The sequence below is a fragment of the Haliotis rubra genome, unplaced genomic scaffold (assembly GCF_003918875.1).
Source record: "Haliotis rubra isolate DU_JTF1 unplaced genomic scaffold, ASM391887v1 Scf241, whole genome shotgun sequence".
Classification (NCBI taxonomy): domain Eukaryota; kingdom Metazoa; phylum Mollusca; class Gastropoda; order Lepetellida; family Haliotidae; genus Haliotis; species Haliotis rubra.
In genome coordinates, this window is record NW_025766459.1 from 482,136 (window position 1) to 503,120 (window position 20,985).

The 20,985-nt window shown below is 42.2% G+C and overlaps 1 protein-coding gene across 1 annotated transcript in view; it reads right to left on the minus strand.

Annotated features, from left to right (window-relative positions):
• LOC124278751 (sarcospan-like) overlaps positions 1-12,470 on the minus strand; it is a 44,037-nt gene extending 31,567 nt beyond the window's left edge. The window contains exon 1 of the mRNA XM_046714514.1: positions 11,342-12,470. Within this exon, the coding sequence (XP_046570470.1) occupies positions 11,342-11,749 (408 nt within the window). The 5' untranslated portion in view covers positions 11,750-12,470. The remainder of the gene's footprint in view (positions 1-11,341) is intronic.
• Between the last annotated feature and the right edge of the window lie 8,515 nt (positions 12,471-20,985).

The window sequence follows — 20,985 nt, forward strand, 5'->3', positions numbered from 1 at the left end:
TGCCTTTTGTCCCCATCTACTAAAACACGAAAGGTCGGACAATTGAAACAGAAAATGCCCATTGCCACAAATCATAAATTCATACAAGACTGAATAAGTGAAAAACTGGATACCTGTTGTCCAAAATTTCAAAAAGCAATTATGAGTGAAAAACTGGATACCCATTGCCAAAATAATTTAAACAATACATGGCTGGGTGAATTACTTCTTGTCTCGAGCCGAAAACCATAAACCAATAAAAAACTTGATAAATGAAATTGCAGATGCATATTGCCACAATGAATAAACAAACCAAGTGATAGTGAAATATTGGTTGCCTTACCACAAGGCATGAAACAAGGTTGACCTACATAGACAACAATGCAGGTACCACCTCCAACAATACAGGGCCCTCACACAACAGTTAGCAGATAAATCCCCAACGTTTCCCCTGACAAGCATCTGGGCAGCCAGACTTCATTTTTGTAACTACTGGCACCACCTACATAAGTTATCTCCATAACCAGTACAGCCATGGTGACAGCTGATGATAGTCGTAAGTGGCATATGATATGCATAATACAGCTATCTACAAAGTAAATTAAATATTTGAGGTAACATACGCTTTCACCTTTAAATCAAACATAATCTTTGTTGACAGTTTCACTCGCACACTAAAAGCTATAGTGATTTTATCAGAACTCATACAAGTTTCCCCTATATTCCGCAAGAGTGTAGATGTGTCAGAGACGAAGATCACAGTTGCTACAAGGCTTTCTCCGTCTGTGACAGATAAATAGAGAACTCCAAACATGGATTTCAGAAATATTTTCCTCACAAATGAGTGAAATGGAGAATTAATTAGACCAGGCTAAATTTAACAGTATTTGTGTTTGCAGAGGCCACTCACAGTTGGAACTACTTCTCCTCCACTCACTCACTCAATCCTTCCTTGGCTCCACTCAGTTTATTGACATGCAGCACAATAGTCTGTTCAGTGCTGAGCTGAAATAGCGCTACCACTGTCTTCATTAAGACTCACATCAAAACACAGATTCACAATGGTCCCATATCACTTAGCAGAACACTGCCCTAAAAGGGTAACAGGAACCATGCCAGAACACAGACTCACAATGGTCCAACATCACTTTGTAGAACATTGCCCTGAAAGAGTTAATAGGTCCCACACCAGATCACAGACTCACAATGGACCAACATCACTTTGTAGAACACTGCCCTGAAAGAGTTAATAGGTCCCACACCAGATCACAGACTCACAATGGTCCAACATCACTTTGTAGAACACTGCCCTGAAAGAGTTAATAGGTCCCACACCAGATCACAGACTCACAATGGTCCAACATCACTTTGTAGAACACTGCCCTAAAAGGGTTAACAGGTCCCACACCAGATCACAGACTCACAATGGTCCAACATCACTTTGTAGAACACTGCCCTGAAAGAGTTAACAGGTCCAACACCAGATCACAGACTCACAATGGTCCAACATCACTTTGTAGAACACTGCCCTGAAAGGGTTAACAGGAACCTGCAATTTGTGAAAGCTACCAGTTTAGCCAGGTATGTAAAGTTTCTCAGTTTTTCTGATGAGCTTGAAGATAACAAGTTGAAGTTTGAAGAGAGAAATGTAAAAACAGAATGCTTCCTCCTTTTCAAAGCCATGTTTGTTGTCAGTGTAATTGTGCCAATCTGAATCCTACAGTGCAGCAGTGGGGGTAATGTTGTGCATACTGACGGCAGTGGGGGTAATGTTGTGCAAACTCTCTGTGTTGTCTGTAAAGGATTCCTGGTAACATGCAATCCTCAGGAACCCAGGCTGGTTTAAGATGCCCTCCCTTGAGGATTCTGAATCAGAACAGCTATTTCCTTCACAAATGAGTGAAATGGAGAATTAGACCACGCCAAGTTTAACAATATTTAGTGTGTCAGTAATCAGTTTATTGAATCATGAGTGAGTAAATGAGTTTAGTTTATTGCACTCAGCAATATTTCAGCTATATGGTGGCGGTCTGTAAATAATCAAATCTGGACCAGATAATCCGGTGATCAACAGCATGAGCATCAATCTACGCAGTTGGTTCAGCGAGTCTGACCACCCGATCCTGTTAGTCACCTCTTACGACAAGCATGGGTTACTCAAGATCAATCCTAACCTGGATCTTCACAGGTGTATTGAATTACAATGTAGCCCAACAACATGGCTTATTGAAGTGTTTACTGTGCTAGGTATCATATGGAAACGATGCTCTAGGTGTAGCTGTGACGCCGTGTGTATGATCAGGATGATGTTAGTCCAGATGTGATGTCTACACTGGATTGTATCTACTTGAAACTGTTTCCCATATCAGAACCATCACATTAAAACAATAATGAAACCTATGATATATGAAGCTAAAAAACAGTGACACACTGCTCCCATAAAAACTACAACTACAAACTTGTAAATCATTAGTAGGGGTAGGCAAGATTATAACTGTCCTGTCGCACCAAACTTGGTATATACCCATCACCAGTACCAATAATAAACAAGATAATGGAATACAAGTTGCATATAGATAACACGAGTGTCATCCCTGAACATGCCTGGAAGCAAATATCAGTCTTTCTGGTGACAGACTCTGTGTTTCTGATTTCATAAACTCTGTACAATAAACCAAACGTTTGAAATAGTAAACACAAATATATGCAATTCACCACACATAAACTCCAGTCCAAATGTTCAAGCATTCATTAAGTGATTCTCATACATCAAACAATAAGAGCATACAGATTGGTCAAGTCATCTATAACTCAAGAATTATTTATTTCATTGTAAAAACAAAGCTCATAGATCAAATTTCTCAAAACTAAGATTAAGTAATCATGAACTCCAAATTGAAACAAATATACAAAATAGATATACCAAACCTGCAACCCACAGGAACGACTCTGTGAAACATGCAATGTCTTTAGAAGATGAGCAACACCACGTAATATCCTGTACAAGGTATATATAGCCAAGAAAGAGAATCATATTCTACAAATAATCCTTAATCATGATCAAGAATTGCTACACTCTGTAAAAAGGAACAATTCTTAACAACATTTACAAACAGATGTCCACAAAGAATCTCCAAGAGACGTCATTACTTCTACCAAGAGACGTCATTACTTCTACAATGCTAAACAGATTCCATGTATCACCATGGTCTCCTAACTCCTCATCTTGTTTCCATGTCATTGTACTACCTCTTTTCAAAAGGGAATTGTTATATGTGGAATATATCTGTGTATCTCCATATTTATGCTGTGTTTATATTTGCAGTTTAGGCCAGACCAATTTTATTTCTTGTTTTACGGATCCACATGTCGTATTTTTTCAAGATTAAGAAAATAAATAATAATAATTTTCCCTGCTCACAAAATAAAATCCTTATGTTTTCATTGGCCAAAAATGTAAACTTACAAGAAAGGTTTTGAAAGAAAGAAATTGTATTTTGCCCCATATACACTTCATAAATTGCCAAAAGTAAAATACTTTAAGTATTTAGAAGTAATATTACTTTGACTGGTTATTTTATTTATATTTTTTTTCCCTCCTGCCTTTAGGTTTTCTGAGGACTAAAATCCGTAAAACAAGAAATAGAATTGGTCTGGCCTTATAGAATATTGCCACTGTTAAATATTGTATCTATCTTAGCTTATGATGTTTTACTTCAAATGTCACCTCTATGCACCTGCCTGCATGACCTTGCTCAGTCTTACATTAAGACCACATTCTCGAGAAGCATTTAGAAGTTGGTGAATATATAAGACAAATATACGAAAGGCAACTTCTTATTTATTGTAAAGCCCAACATTTCTGGACCACTTCTTGCCTCTTCCTCAAATCACCTGAAGAAGGGGCAAGAAGTGGCCCTGTAATGTTGTGTTATACAATAAATAAGACGTTGCCATCCACATACTTGTCTTATATTGCAGTAAGACTGGACAATTTGTATGTTATGGAACCCAACCAATCTAGGTTATGTATTGTGTATAGAAGATTTCACGGCCCCTATGTCAGACCAGCCCTCCTCCGTACCCCCACATTCTGTTATGCTATACCTGTATACAGTGGAGGAGGAATACCAGGAAGAGAGAATCTGGGGGACAGATTGGTTGTTTCCCTGCCCCCAGTGTTTATTTAACCAAGCCATTTTAGCTTCAATAGTCACGCACTATCAGATCCTGGGGGGAATACAAACTCTCCTTCACTATCTCACACAGAAGATGTATACCAGAGATAGCAGCCCTTGCCGACTGATGGGTGTAGTGGAAGATTTGCTGTGTTACAAGGTGTTGTGAGGGCCTATCAGAGGCTGTTAATTCTGTTATACTCTGGGCAGGTCTAAGGTGTCGGAATATCAGAGGGTGTTAATTCTGTTATGTTCTGGGTAGGTCTAAGGTGTCTGAATGTCAGAGGTTGTTAATTCTGTTATACTCTGGGCAGGTCTAAGGTAGTATGTTGGGCTGTTGTAGGTGTTCATTCTGTCATCCTCCTGTTAGAGGGTGTTAATTCTGTTATACTCCAGGCAAGTCTAAGGTGTTGTTTTAATGGGCATTTTAGAGGGTGTCAATTGGCCTATGAAAGGGCATTAAATCAGTTATCGGTACACTAAGGTTAAGTCTCAGGTACTGTCTTGGCCTATCAGACAGTGTTAATTCTGTAACTGGTACACAAGGACAGGTCTAAGGCATGGGCTTTCAGTGGGTGTTAATTCTGACATACTCCAGGAAGGTCTAAGGTGTCATGATGGGCTTTCAGTGGGTGTTAATTCTGACATACTCCAGGAAGGTCTAAGGTGTTGTGATGGCCTTTCAGTGGGTGATAATCCAGTTACAGACAGTGCAGAACTAATGTGTGTGTATTGTTTGTTAACCTGACTTCCTACTCAAGTCACTGACTACAAAATCTGTTTGACTGCCTAATACAGGTCAGGGTGGTGTGATGGCACGCTGTATCAAACTTAACACTCTCTTCTGTAGAAACATTGGCTCTTCTTGTATGAGTTTCTGAAATGTTAACATTCAGCTTTGCTGCTCAGCAATATCATATTAACCTCCATGGAATCAAATAACGTCTTTGAAAAGATATAACACAATCAGGAGGTTGTTTCTCGACTTCCTCCAAGTCATTGATAGAACAATCTACTCAATAAATATCACAATAATATAAGCAAAGAGTGTTGTGGAAATATGACAGAAATATTTTCGCAACATTTATTCCTTGTTTCCATAGAAATCTCTACCCCCACTTCCCTGAACTGTTCCCACATGTGCTGACTGAAAGGCCACAGACAATATGCAGGTTAACCCCCGCGGTCTCACATAGCTGTTTAATGAAAGCCTTCAAGGAAAATGTTATAGTTTTTAAACAGTAAATGTCAACAATTCCTTGCTAAATATATAAGAGCTTTGAGAGAGAACAATTCTAGCCATACCTTGTGGAAATAATGCCCATATGTATAAATTTGGTCTCAATACAATAGCCCGTGACCTTTCGCCATGCCGGTCAGAGGTCATCGTCATGACACTGTTCCAAACACAAACAAGATGTCTGACTGAGGAATGAAACTTTTTCATAAATAAGAAGAATATGGCAGAGTACAATAGTGATGGTTTACAGAGTGTGGACATATGGCTTTGGTAGCAAGGGTTTCGGCATAATGGAGACTGTGAGCATGTGTAGTACACAGTCATATTCTCCAAGCTGGCTCTGGTAGCACGGGTAATACACAGTTACATTCTCCTCACTGGATCTGGTAGCAGGGGTAATATACAGTCATATTCACCTAGCTGGATCTGGTAGCAGGGTAATATACAGTCATATTCTCCTCGCTGGATCTGGTGCCAGTGGTAATACACAGTCATATTCACCTAGCTGGATCTGGTAGCAGGGGTAATATACAGTTATATTCACCTAGCTGGATCTGGTAGCAGGGGTAATACACAGTCATATTCACCTAGCTGGATCTGGTAGCAAGGGTAATACACAGTCATATTCACCTAGCTGGATCTGGTAGCAGGGGTAATACACAGTCATATTCACCAACCTGGCTCTGGTAGCAAGGGTAATACACAGTTATATTCTCCTTGCTGGATCTGGTAGCAGGGGTAATACACAGTCATATTCACCTAGCTGGATCTGGTAGCAGGGGTAATACACAGTCATATTCACCTAGCTGGATCTGGTAGCAGGGGTAATACACAGTCATATTCACCTAGCTGGATCTGGTAGCAGGGGTAATATACAGTCATATTCACCTAGCTGGATCTGGTAGCAGGGGTAATATACAGTTATATTCACCTAGCTGGATCTGGTAGCAGGGGTAATATACAGTCATATTCACCTAGCTGGATCTGGTAGCAGGGGTAATACACAGTCATATTCACCTAGCTGGATCTGGTAGCAGGGGTAATACACAGTCATATTCACCTAGCTGGATCTGGTAGCAGGGGTAATACACAGTCATATTCACCTAGCTGGATCTGGTAGCAGGGGTAATACACAGTCATATTCACCTAGCTGGATCTGGTAGCAGGGGTAATATACAGTCATATTCACCTAGCTGGATCTGGTAGCAGGGGTAATACACAGTCATATTCACCTTTGCCAGCTCTGGTAGCAGGGGTAATACAGTCATATTCACCTACCTGGATCTGGTAGCATGTGTAATACATAGAGATTCTCCTAGCTGGATTCTCATTGCATCATGAATTATAATGAACAGTGTCCTTCCCCTGGCTGGATCTGGTAGCCGGGGTTAGATAACATAGGAAGGCTCACAGCCTCATATAATCACCTATGTAATGAGACCGGTAGTGTGGGTTTTATTTATTACCCACGTCTTACATGCATTAAACTGACAAAATAGCCAGAAGGTTAATATTTTGGTTTCAAACCCAAACCGGGTTTCATAAAGAGGTTGCGGAAGAGTTTTGTACTGTAGTATTAATATTTGCATGACGCCACTGTAATGACGCCACTGCCTTGGTAACCGACGCCACGATGCATGTCAGCTGTCATCACCTCGCACAGCCTCCTACAGTAAACTACTCAGTAGCACCTCGTTCTTGGTTTGCAGTTGCTTCATTCGCTAACATCACTGGTGGAAACATTGCGCTTAATGCTTTTTTGACGGATATAATGTCTCAGTTCGGCTCACAATTAAACAGCGACATGGCAACGCTCACGATGTTTACATTCTACAATGCATTTAAGTTGTAGAATGAATGGATTCACGTGTTTGTTATGAATGAAAAAATAGTTACGTCCGAATGTGACCTAATTGAGAGGTCATCGGTTATCCAATCAAATCGCTAGAATCTCAGGTCAAGTCGTTCACGACGACACAGGTCAACGCACCTACACGACACTCGTGCAGGACGTCACGGGATTAGTATGCAACTACCCATACGCTGACCACGCGGGGGTAATAAACAGTCATATTCACCTAGCTGGATCTGGTAGCAGGGGTAATATACAGTTATGTTCACCTTGCCAGCTCTGGTAGCAGGTGTAATATACAGTCATATTCACCAACCTGGCTCTGGTAGCAGGGTAATACACAGTCATATTCACCAAGCTGGATCTGGTAGCAGGGGTAATATACAGTCATATTCACCAAGCTGGCCCTGGGAGCATGGGTAATACACGGTCATATTCACCTAGCTGGATCTCATAGCAGGGCTTAAATATACAGTCATATTCACCAATCTGGCTCTGGTAGAAGAGGTAATACACAGTCATATTCACCTAGCTGGCTCTGGTAGCAGGGTAATACACAGTCATATTCACCTAGCTGGATCTGGTAGCAGGGGTAATATACAGTCATATTCACCTAGCTGGCTCTGGTAGCAGGGGTAATATACAGTTATATTCACCTATAGGACCAGCTCTGGTAGCAGGTGTACTATACAGTCATATTCACCAACCTGGCTCTGGGTAAAAAAACATGTGTAATACACAGTCATATTCACCTAGCTGGATCTGGTAGCAGGGGTAATAAGAGTACAGTCATATTCACCTCACCTTAGCCAGCTCTGGGTAGCAGGTGTACTATACAGTCATATTCACCAACCTGGCTCTGGTAGCAGGGGTAATATACAGTCATATTCACCTAGCTGGCTCTGGTAGCAGGGGTAATATACAGTCATATTCACCAAGCTGGCTCTGGTAGCAGGGGTAATATACAGTCATATTCACCTAGCTGGCTCTGGTAGCAGGGGTAATACACAGTCATATTCACCTTGCCAGCTCTGGTAGCAGGGGTAATATACAGTCATATTCACCTTAACCTGGCTCAGGAGCAGGGGTAATACACAGCTGGCTGGCTCGTAGTAGGGGTAATATAGTCATATTCACCTTGCCGGCTCTGGTAGCAGGGGTAATATACAATCATACTCACCAAGCTGGCTCTGGTAGCAGGGTTAATATACAGTCATATTCACCTTGCTGGCTCTCATAGCAGGGGATGATATACAGTCATATTCACCAAGGTAGACCTGACTGCCACAACACCTGTATATTCACCTCATATTCACAGGTAGACCTGACAAACACCTGTATACATACCTCACAGGTAGACCTGACCAACACTACCTCTGTATATAAAAAGAAAGGTAGACCTGACCACCACAACACCTGTATACATACACAGGTAGACCTGACAATACCTGTATACATACACAGGTAGACCTGACTGCCACAACACCTGTATATACCTCACAGGTAGACCTGACAATACCTGTATACATACACAGGTAGACCTGACCAACACTACCCCTGTATACAAAGGAAAGGTAGACCTGACCACCACAGACACCTTCATACATACACAGGTAGACCTGACAATACCTGTATATATACACAGGTAGACCTGACTGCCAATACACCTGTATATACCTCACAGGTAGACCTGACAACACCTGTATATTGACACAGGTAGACCTGACCAACACTACCCCTGTATACAAAGCAAAAAGGTAGACCTGACCACCACAACACCTGTATACATACACAGGTAGACCTGACAATACCTGTATACATACACAGGTAGAACTAACCAACACTACCCTATACACAAAGGACATGTAGACCTGACCACCACAACACCTTCATACATACACAGGTAGACCTGACAATACCTGTATACATACACAGGCAGAACTAACCAGTACTACCCTATATATGAAGGAAAGGTAGACCTGACCACCACAACACCTGTATACATAGCACAGGTAGACCTGACCACCACAACACCTCTATATATTCATAGGTAGACCTGACCACCACAACACCAGTATATACCTAACAGGTAGACCTGACCAACACTACCCCTGTATACAAAGGAAAGGTAGACCTGACCTCCACAGACACCTGTTTACATACACAGGTAGACCTGACAAAACCCTATACATAAGCACAGGTAGAACTGACCAACCAGACCCTATATCATATGAGGAAAGGTAGACCTGACCACCACAACCCTTCTATTGATACACAGGTAGACCTGACCACCACAACCCCTTCATATGATTCATAGGTAGACCTGACCAGCACAGACCTCTTCATATTCATAGGTAGACCTGACCAGCACTAGACTTCTTCATATGTGTATGCAGCACAGGTAGACCTGACCACACAAATAGACCTCACCCGCATTATGCCCATATACACAGGAAGACTGAAACAAGACCCCTTCATATGAAGCACATGTAGACCTGACCAGCACTAGACCCCCTTCATATGAGGCACAGGTAGGTACCTGACCAGTACCCGATGGGTTCATATGAGTTGGACCAGGTACCCGCCTGACCAGCACAGACCCCCTTCATCATGTGACTAGCACAATGTAATATGACTTCTGACCAGGTTGACCCTTTCAAGATTTAGCACATTTAGAGTCACCTGTTTTGAAAATAACACATGGTTAAGACCAAAAACAGACCCCCTTCAAGAATATGATTTCTTACACACAGGTCAGACCTGACCAGCACAGACCCCCAAGCATATGACAGCACAGGTGAGACCTGACCCCTTCATATGAAGCCAGGTAGACCTTCAGTACAGAATATGAAGCACAGGTAGACCTGACCAGCACAGATCCCCTTCATATGAAGCACAGGTAGACCTGACCAGCACAGACCCCCTTCATATGAAGCACAGGTAGACCTGACCAGCACAGATCCCCTTCATATGAAGCACAGGTAGACCTGACCAGCACAGACCCCTTCATATGAAGCACAGGTAGACCTGACCAGCACAGACCCCTTCATATGAAGCACAGGTAGACCTGACCAGCACAGACCCCTTCATATGAAGCACAGGTAGACCTGACCAGCACAGACCCCCTTCATATTGAAGCACAGGTAGACCTGACCAGCACAGACCCCCTTCATATGAAGCACAGGTAGACCTGACCAGCACAGACCCCTTCATATTGAAGCACAGGTAGACCTGACCAGCACAGACCCCCTTCATATTAAGAAGCACAGGTAGACCTGACCAGCACAGATCCCCTTCATATGAAGCACAGGTAGACTGACCAGCACAGACCCCCTTCATATGAAGCACATGTGGACCTGACCAGCGCCATGTGAGGAAGCATGCACGACTCTCTCCCCAGGAAGATGAAAGCATGTCTTGTTTACACAGCTATTGGCACATATTTCCTCCCACATGGAAAAGCATGTCCTGACCAAACTCAATCTCCACTGACACTCTGCCCCGCAAATCTCATCATGCAGGCACCATCTTGATGCACAGTATCCAAATCTATTCCTTTTGATCAGAAGCAACTAGACTTTTGATTTATCACTAACTTGACCACCCTACAAACATGACTGGAACATGCCGCTCCTGTGACAACGTGGTGATGGAGAAGTCCCAAGGATCTGCGGTCAACCAAGGCACTACGCCACAGATCCCTGTGCAATATTGTAACATTATTTATTCGTATGAAATACATTCCTCACAACTACTTTGAGATCATAATTCCAATATTCCGAATTGTTGCATTTCATCAAGAAATGTATTTTTTCTGATAATATCTATCCACACATGAAACATAATCTAATCTTGGGGGATTGAATAAATGAATTTGTTTGACAATGAATAATCCAGTCTAATATATCTGAAAAAGATAGCCAGCTCCACATATTGCATATATATCTTGAGTGATCACAGAGCAGTCACTAGACCATATATTTAGCATCTGGAAAAAAATTATGACAAAATTGTGACAATGACAAAAAAAACAACCAAATACATGTATTACAAAGAAGGCAAAATTTAAACATGAATTGAAATTTGACTTACCGGAATGCCTGCCCAATATGGCCTCTCTCTAGCTCTTATTACAGGTAGATAAAACTCCAGGTAGAATGATAAGGCTGTTATCCCAGAGCCAATCAACACCTGAAGAATGACCAACAAAATGTGAATACGACAACATCGACAACAGTGACAACACCCACAGCAACAGCACCGCCCCGTTTCAACGTCCCTTTGTCTCCGCTTCTTCCTCCTGGCCGGGCGGGGCCGGTGACAGTTGGAGAAGTTGGGAGGGACAAGGTTCTGTGGGACTGTAGTCTCCAGTTCAATGAGCATAGATCTGAGCTCCGGTGTGCTGTGTGCCGTACCACGGTCGAGTTTACTGTGAGGAGAAACTAAATTGAACTTTATAGAGGAAGCGGAGTGAGCCCGAGGCCGCCCGGTAATCACCATGCTGCTTTGATCCTCCTTTTAGTATCGGCGCCTTGATTAACAAGCTCAAAAAACGGCAAATCTTGTTCCACCTTCTCTGACAATCAGAGCTTCACAGGTGAGCCTGGTCAGACGGAGGTTGGGGGTGTTGTCGGCGCTGTTGTCAGTGCTGTTGTGGAGCCATCCTGGAAACAGCAGTCACAACACATCTTCGACACTGCACATGTTCACATCACAGTGTTGGAGTGTCAAAACACGATTCTGGGTAAAGTGTGTCCCTGTAGATGTCTCTGTACTACTGCCTACAGTTCTACAGCTGGAGCCAGCCTCACTATAACCACTGTCTCTAAATATAGACCCTTCTTGGTGGCTATACAGGCGGATTCCTGAAGAAATGGCAAATGCAGATGTAATTTCAACTGTGTGTTTAGATTTCATGTGGCTTGTCTGCATGCTGTGAGCTATCTCCCACTTCAGCTTGAGCAGATCAGATCGGATCAGATCCGGGATAATAGAGAGTTTATTCTAATCTTGCTCCTGATATGTCACTAGATATGAAGGAAGTGGGATTCATGATCTACTCCAACTCAGCGGGAATACTATCGACTCGGAACTTGCACTGTTTTTAATCAAGTGTTGCAGAGTTTCGGAAACTAAATGTTACTTATCCTCTATAAGGAGCCGATTCAAAAGAAAGAAATGAAAGTGTTACAACAGTGGTTCCACACACCAGTGTCTATTTTGGGTGAGCTGTACATGCCAATGTCAGCAACATCACGTTGATATGAAAACAGTCTGTCCAGTAATAGTGATAACTTCCGCAATCAGACTTCCCAAATAATCTTGTGGTTCTCAATAAATTTCAAAATAAATTAAGGCTCATTTCTATTTTGTTTTCTTTCCCTTAAACCTGGTGAAACAAAGTATGAGGTTTAGTTTAATTACTACTTAAGAAAGTCAGCATTTACTGGACGGTTAGGTGCTGCTGTCACAATCCTTCTGTGTGGTAGGGGTGGTGGGGTAGTTTAGTGGGTAAAGTGTTCACTAATCCCCGGTTCAAGTCCCACATGGATTCAATATGTGAAGCCCACATCTGGTGACTACTCTTGTGATATTACTGAAAAGTTAATAAAATCAGAGAAAAAACCTTACTCACTCACTCACACAACCCATATCTCTGGTGACAATCACATGACCCATCTTGTCCACAACTGTGGCCTGTCAGTCCCAATCCAGTCCCTATCACGCTCACCTATGAACTACCTGAAATGGCACAACTCACCTGTGACGCTCTGCAGCCCACAGACTTGGAATCCCCATTATAGCCATTGCAAAGTAAAATCCAAAATTATGACCCAAACATCAACATGTCCAATATCGCCTGATAAAATATGTTCTCTGATAATTTCAAATTTCATCATTCACATAGTTCTCATGACTGGCAGACTAACCTATATACTAGATGATAACCCAGAAGGAGAAGTAGCAGAATCTATCAAGGCTCCATGCATAGTAATCATTCAACAAGCTGTTCTTCGTCTGTGCAAACACATCGTCCTGTGCGGCGTTCAACATCACATTCTGCACCTGTCTGCACCGCACCAGCAGCAACAGTTACCGTGGTGAATTAAACACAATATATATAACACTTCCTTTATCACCTGCCTGTCTGCCTGGCCTCAAGGACCCGAAAATCGTAACATAAAAATACACACAATTAGCACCCAAAAACAGTTCAAAGTTTCAATTTATCACTTGATCCATAGTTATCTCCCTTCTGACAGTGTTTTCTATTCTCCTTTAGTCAAATATCATGCAGACATTATCTAGCACACGAAACGTGGATGCTGACAGCTGAATGATCTTTCAATCAATCTGGAAGTAAACAGAACACACTCTGTCACCTGTTACTGGCTTTTTCCACAATAACCTGTTGAAACTAGAAGATATTAACTTCAAAATATGACAAGAAACACTAAATATACACCAGTTACAGTGAACTGACAGACAGTTTCATTTTTCAAAGTCATATCACTTGTGGCAGTTCAGCAAAAACACAGCTCAATCAAATAAATAATTTCTGTCTGCTTCATTCTAGTATATCCCAAGTAGCAGTAGCCCAGCTAACAACATTCAGTCAGATGTTTACAATATATTCCATGATTACCAACAAACAAGCATACTCACACACCAACAGATGAGCCAATTCATATACAAGTTACAAACAGCAGGAGTACTGATGAACTGAATGTAGCTCCTGTTGGGGTGAGGTGAAATTGGGTTTTGCGTCGTGCTTGAGAATATTTCGCTCATGTGACGACATGCATGCGTGTGTATGTGTATGTGCAGCTGCTTGTACTAGCCCAGACTTAAGCTGGTTTTATAGTGCTAGCCCACTGAGAGACCATGCCACAGTGAAGCATGAATACCCCACTCAGACACATTATACTGACTCCGAGCCGACCAGTCCTTGTTGTACCCATTAATGCCGAGCGCCAGACAGGGACCAACAAGTACCATATCTTAACGTCTTTTGGTATGACGCGGTAGGGGATCGAACCCTCGACCTTTCACTCTCCGGGTGGACGCTCTAACCACTACACCACGGAGGCTGTCAGCTCCTGTTGAGGTGTACTAACATAATAATGTGGTATTGCAACGGAATACAACAGTAATCACAATGAAATTACACATCATGCGTGAGGAGCATTTGTATGAACATATATATATCGCTGTATAGCCACTGTTATACCCCTGTATAGCCATTGTAACACCCTATATAGCCAGTTATACCCTGTATAGCCACTGTGACACCCCTGTATAGCCACTGTGACACCCTGTATAGCTGTATAGCCACACCCTGTGCCAGTTATACCACTGTATAGCCACTGTAACACCCTGTATAGCCACTGTTATACCCCCTGTATAGCCACTGTTATACCCCTGTATAGCCACTGTTATACCCTGTATAGCCACTGTAACACCCTGTATAGCCACTGTATACCCTGTATAGCCACTGTGACACCCTGTATAGCTGTAACACCCCTCTGTAACACCCTGTATAGCCACTGTTATACCCCTGTATAGCCACTGTGACACCCTGTATAGCCACTGTTATACCCCTGTATAGCCACTGTGATACCCTGTATAGCTGTATAGCCACTGTTATACCCCTGTATAGCCATTGTAACACCCTATATAGCCAGTTATACCCTGTATAGCCACTGTAACACCCCATATAGCCAGTTATACCCTGTATAGCCACTGTAACACCCCATATAGCCACTGTTATACCCCATAACTGTATAGCCACTTTAATACCCTGTATAGCCACTTATACCCCTGTATATAGCCACTGTGATACCCTGTATAGCCACCACCCTATATAGCCACTGTGATCCCTTGTATAGCCACCAATGTAACACCCTGTATAGCCACTGTTATACCCTGTATAGCCATGTAACACCCCTGTATAGCCACTGTAACACCTCGTATAACCCCTGTATAGCCACTGTTACCCCTGTATAGCCACTGTAACACCCTGTATAGCCACTGTAACACACCCTGTATAGCCACTGTATTATAACCACCCCTGTATAGCCACTGTAACACCCTGTATAGCCACTGTACACCCTCCCATATAGCCATGTAACACCCTGTATAGCCACTGTTATTGTATAGCCACTGTAACCCCCTGTAACAACACCTTCTATATAGCCACTGTAATACCACTAACACCCTGTATCAACTGTAACACCCTGTAATGCCACTGTTAGTATGCCACTGTAACACCCCTTGTAATGCCCTGTAACACCCTAATGCCACTGTAACCCCTTATAGTAATGCACAAGCCACACCCTATAACACCCTTGTAATGCCCTGTAACACCCTTGTAATGCCCTGTATACTTGTAATACCCCTGTAACACCCTTGTGATGCCCTGTGACACTCTTGTAATGCCCCTGTAACACCCTTGTAATGCCCCTGTGTAACACCCCTTTGTAATGCCCCTGTAACACCCTTGTAATGCCCCTGTAACACCCTTGTAATGCCCTGTGAACACCTTGTAATGCCCTGTAACACCCTTGTACACCCTTTGTAATGCCCCTGTGACACCCTTTGTAATGCCCCTGTAACACCCTTGTAATGCCCCTGTGACACCCTTTGTAATGCCCCTGTGACACCCTTGTAATGCCCCTGTGACACCCTTTGTAATGCCCCTGTGAACACCCTTGTAATGCCCCTGTGACACCCTTTGTAATGCCCCCTGTAACACCCTTGTAATGCCCCTGTAACACCCTTTTGTAATGCCCCTGTGACACCCTTGTAATGCCCCTGTGACACCCTTGTAATGCCCCTGTGACACCCTTGTAATGCCCCTGTGACACCCTTGTAATGCCCCTGTAACACCCTTGTAATGCCCCTGTAACACCCTTGTAATGCCCCTGTGACACCCTTGTAATGCCCCTGTAACACCCTTGTAATGCCCCTGTAACACCCTTGTAATGCCCCTGTAACACCCTTGTAATGCCCCTGTAACACCCCTTTGTAATGCCCCCTGTGACACCCTTGTAATGCCCCTGTGACACCCTTTGTAATGCCCCTGTAACACCCTTTGTAATGCCCTGTGACACCCTTTGTAATGCCCCTGTAACACCCTTGTAATGCCCCTGTAACACACTTGTAATGCCCCTGTAACACACTTGTAATGCCCCTGTGACACCCTTGTAATGCCCCTGTGACACCCTTGTAATGCCCCTGTAACACCCTTGTAATGCCCCTGTAACACCCTTGTAATGCCCCTGTAACACACTTGTAATGCCCCTGTACACCCCTGTAATGCCCTTGTAATGCCCTGTAACACCCTTGTAATGCCCCTGTGACACCCTTGTAATGCCCCTGTGACACACTTGTAATGCCCCTGTAACACCCTTGTAATACCCCTGTAACACCCTTGTAATGCCCCTGTAACACCCTTGTAATGCCCCTGTAACACCCTTGTAACGCCCCTGTAACACCCGTGACACCCTTGTAATGCCCCTGCATGAAGCAGTGATGTAGCCAAGGAGACTGTTGGCATCCGCTGGAACTGCAAACATATGTCAAGGTCTGATAGACATCCAAATACAGTTTATTTCACAGATGGCTGCAAACAAAGCCATGCAGTAACCTCCACAAGCCTTCATCCATTCTCTCTACAAGTCATTAACATTAAAAATACAACATGGACTTCCTAAACAGTCGTCAGTTTGAGAAAATCTCACATTTCAGTCCGAAACATTCTCTGAAACATGATCCTCTTGAAGATCTTGGATGATCCAAGCCATCTGTTGAACACATTTTCTGGGCAATAAAACCCTATCCCTGTCTCTCGTGATCACCCTATCTGGAAAATATGCCTGTATCCCTCTCTCTCTGATCAGCATATCAGAAACATATACCTATACTCTCTTTCTCGTGATCACGATATATCAGGGAATCATATAATTGTATTCCTGATTACAATATCAGGGACAAAAAACCCATATCCTTGTCTCATGATCACAGTAGATAAGATATAAGATATTTTATTGAACAATACGTTCCATGCAGAAACAGTGACAATATTCTATAAACTACATAAACAAGACATATAATGAATCATATATATATGATGAGTAACAAAACATATAATAATACAAATGTGTATAATAATAATGGTCTAGGACAATCAGATCTTCTATATTTGTTTAAAGTTGCACATGTGGTAGCAAATAATTTCTATACTATTTGGATCATTATTGCTACAAAGGAGGTTACATTTTTCTGTTGTAGTAAAGCTGACAGTTATTATTTTTAGAGGGAAGGGAGTAAAATAAGGTGAGGTGAGGTGAAATTGGGTTTATTGTCGTGCTTGAAAATATTTCACTCATATGACGACGTGCATGCATGTGTATGTGTATGTGCGGCTGCTTGTACTAGCCCAGACTGAAGCTGGTTTTATAGAGCTAGCCCACTAAGATACCATGACGCAGTGAAGCATGAATACCCCACTCAGACACATTATACTGACTCCGAGCCGACCAGTCCTTGTTGTACCCATCAATGCCGAACGCCAGGCAGGGACCAACAAGTACCATATTTTAACGTCTTTTGGTATGACGCGGTCGGGGATCGAACCCACGACCTACCGCTCTCCGGGCGGACGCTCTAACCACTACACCACGGAGGCGGTTAGTAAAATAAGGAGTTTTTTCCATCTGAATATTTAGTACAACACATGAAATGGTGTTCTTCATCCACAAAGACAGAGCATTGATCACAGAGACGGATATCAGGATTACATTCGGTTTTACTTTCTTCATGATTTAGTTCGGGTTAAAAGAAAATATTTGACATAAACCAGAAGCTAAGGAAGAATGAAAACCCCGGAGGTATAATCCTACACAATATTGGTCTAATGATCTACAACTCTGCAAGCTGACAGAGTATTTTTGTCATTGTCTTATAAGCATTTATTTTTAAGTTTCACAGTCTGATCCAAGGTGTCAAGTTGAACTATAGTGTTACACTTTCACAAAGTTTCTCCTCTGAATTGTACATCCAGCTACTAAAGTAAACCATCACATCGTATATAACGATGACTACAGAAATAAAATTAGTTGTATTTCTTTCAACCAACAATTTGCAGATGTGCAGCAATTCCTTGCAGTCAAAGGATCAGAGGCTGCACATATCAGCATGTTTGACTAAACGTTTACTTCTTTGCTTAAAATGTACATCAAGGCAAAACCAGTTTTTACCATGTTGTTTTCTAAAGATGAATTGACGGGATGTTCATGAAAAACACAGCATCGAGAAATCTTTACTAAATTTGTATCTAAAATGAGAGGAGACAAGATTTAATTCAAGATTGTGTGGAAAGTTTCGTGAAGAAATTCACTAAAAAGGAAAAACACGATTTTTTTCAATCTGAAAGTAGCAAATGTGACACTTGAGCACATGGCTGATTGATATATATATGTGAAACATTTCCTGGTGATATACTGAACACACTGTGGGTTACGCTCCACGAACTAAACAGACAGAGATACTCATTATACGACCCTGTCTGAAAATCTCATGGGCAGGTGTGTATCGAGAAACAAGAAGCTTACTTTCATTTCTCAGCTGTTTTTATACTTTAGAGCCCAAGATTTTCAAGACTTTCCTCTTTTTTATTCTCAAGATACTTAAGAGTGTGGGTGTGTTTAGTTTTACGCCACACTCAGCAATATTTGAGCTATATGACGGCGGTCTGTAATAATGGAGCCTGGACCAGACAACCCAGTGATCAACAGCATGAGCATCAATCTATGAAACTGGGATACGATGACATGTGTCAACCAAATCAGTGAGAGTGACCACCCGATCTGGTTAGTCGCCTCTTACGACAAGCATGGGTTACTGAAAATAAATTCTAACCTGGACCTTCATGGATCTGCAAGGGTTTGAACAGACTGCACACTATGGGTTTGGTGCTGACAGACCAAAGATAGAACAATACTGGATTCAAACCCCAGACCATCACCCCTCTTGTCTGGGAACTGCTGTCTAGTGTGGTCTAACTGGCCATGTCACCCACACGACCATATGAGAAACTAGACTGCAAACTTGTTCATACAGAATGTTATGATTAACTGTTGCATGGGCCTGTGCTTCACCTTAGGGAGTGACGTCTGCTCCAGCTGATGGCGTGGACAGTTCTGCAGCTCATCCTGCCTTTATGGCACAGCTCACGTCTTCCGCTGAACGTCTCTGTCCTCTCCATCAGTCCCGAGTGTCAGGCTGCAACAGAAGTTAATCTATTTGTGGAAGATGCTGCATCATCTCTCAAACCCTGCGCCATCATTTATCTCAAATCTGATTTGTGCTGAGTTGGCTTATAATGAGTTTATGTCTCAAGTTTCATACATATTTTATGGGTTTCCATTACATCACATTTATGTATTCATTGCAGATACTTCAAACAGAGTTGACACTGTCCCTATGGGGGTTTAATTTAAAGTCTGTGATATCACTTTGCTGTGAGACGGAAGAAGCCATATAGTAAGGTAAACACCGAATGTAAGACAAGAACGAAGATTTAAGGCGTCAAAAAGACCCAACTTAAGTGTAAGTAAAGGGAAGGATGTTCTTTTTCTGTTAATGGTATTTCTAGCTGAACATGTCAATGTGTATTGGTCAAAAACATAAATTATCAAACCTATATATCAATTATACAAATATTCTTTTAATATTTCTCTTAAAAAACTCTTTTATAATAACCTTTTTCAGAACAATTATGTTTTAAATATGCATAAGTTTAAGCTGCTTTTAATTTTGACAAAAGTGACAGATTCATGAGTAAATTAGAATGTGTGGATTAAATATGTTCAACAATTTACCTTGAAATCAAAGTAAAATACAACCTTAGTGTCTGTTCTCTGTTTAACATTGATATTTGATATTGTAGCATTGAAACTGTCTGCCAGCATGTTCCAGAACAATTCTGTCAGAGCTTGAACATGACATCAAATAATATGAACACAATTCTTTCAAAACTGGAAGTTACATGAAAGTGAAATCAAAATGCTGATATCATGTTTCAGAAGTTTCTCTCCCATCATTTAAAAAAGATAAGAGTATTGCTAAACAATAAGATGCAAATTAAACCCACGAGGAGCACTGACAACATAAATGTAGGCCGGAAATGGGTTTCACACATTGTATCCATGTGGGGAACTGAGCTCAGGTCTTTGACATAACGAGCGGATGCTTTAACCATTAGGCTACCCCGCCACCCCAGATGACAAGGACTAGGACTAGATTTTGCAAAATGCTGACAGGATCTGTCGGAGGCAAATGATGTGGTTGGTTGGTTGGTTGGTTGGTTGGTTGCTGTTTAACACCACACTCAGCAGTATTCCAACTATGTGGTGGCAGCCTGTAAATAATCCAGCCTGGACCAGATAATCCAGTGATCAACATCATGAGCATCAATCTACACTATTGGGATATAACATTTGACAACCAAATCAGCGAGTCTGACCACCTGATAATGCTAGTCACCTCTTATGACAAGCATGGGTTGCTGAAGACCAATTCTAACCCAGATCTGCAGGGATCCAAGGCAGATGGACCAAGGACAATGATTCTGTATGACCAACACACAACATACTCTGCGAGTCAGAGGTTTGATCTACATACCCCATAGCTAGAGTCAGCTGAGAAGACTATCTTTCTTAAAACACAGACTT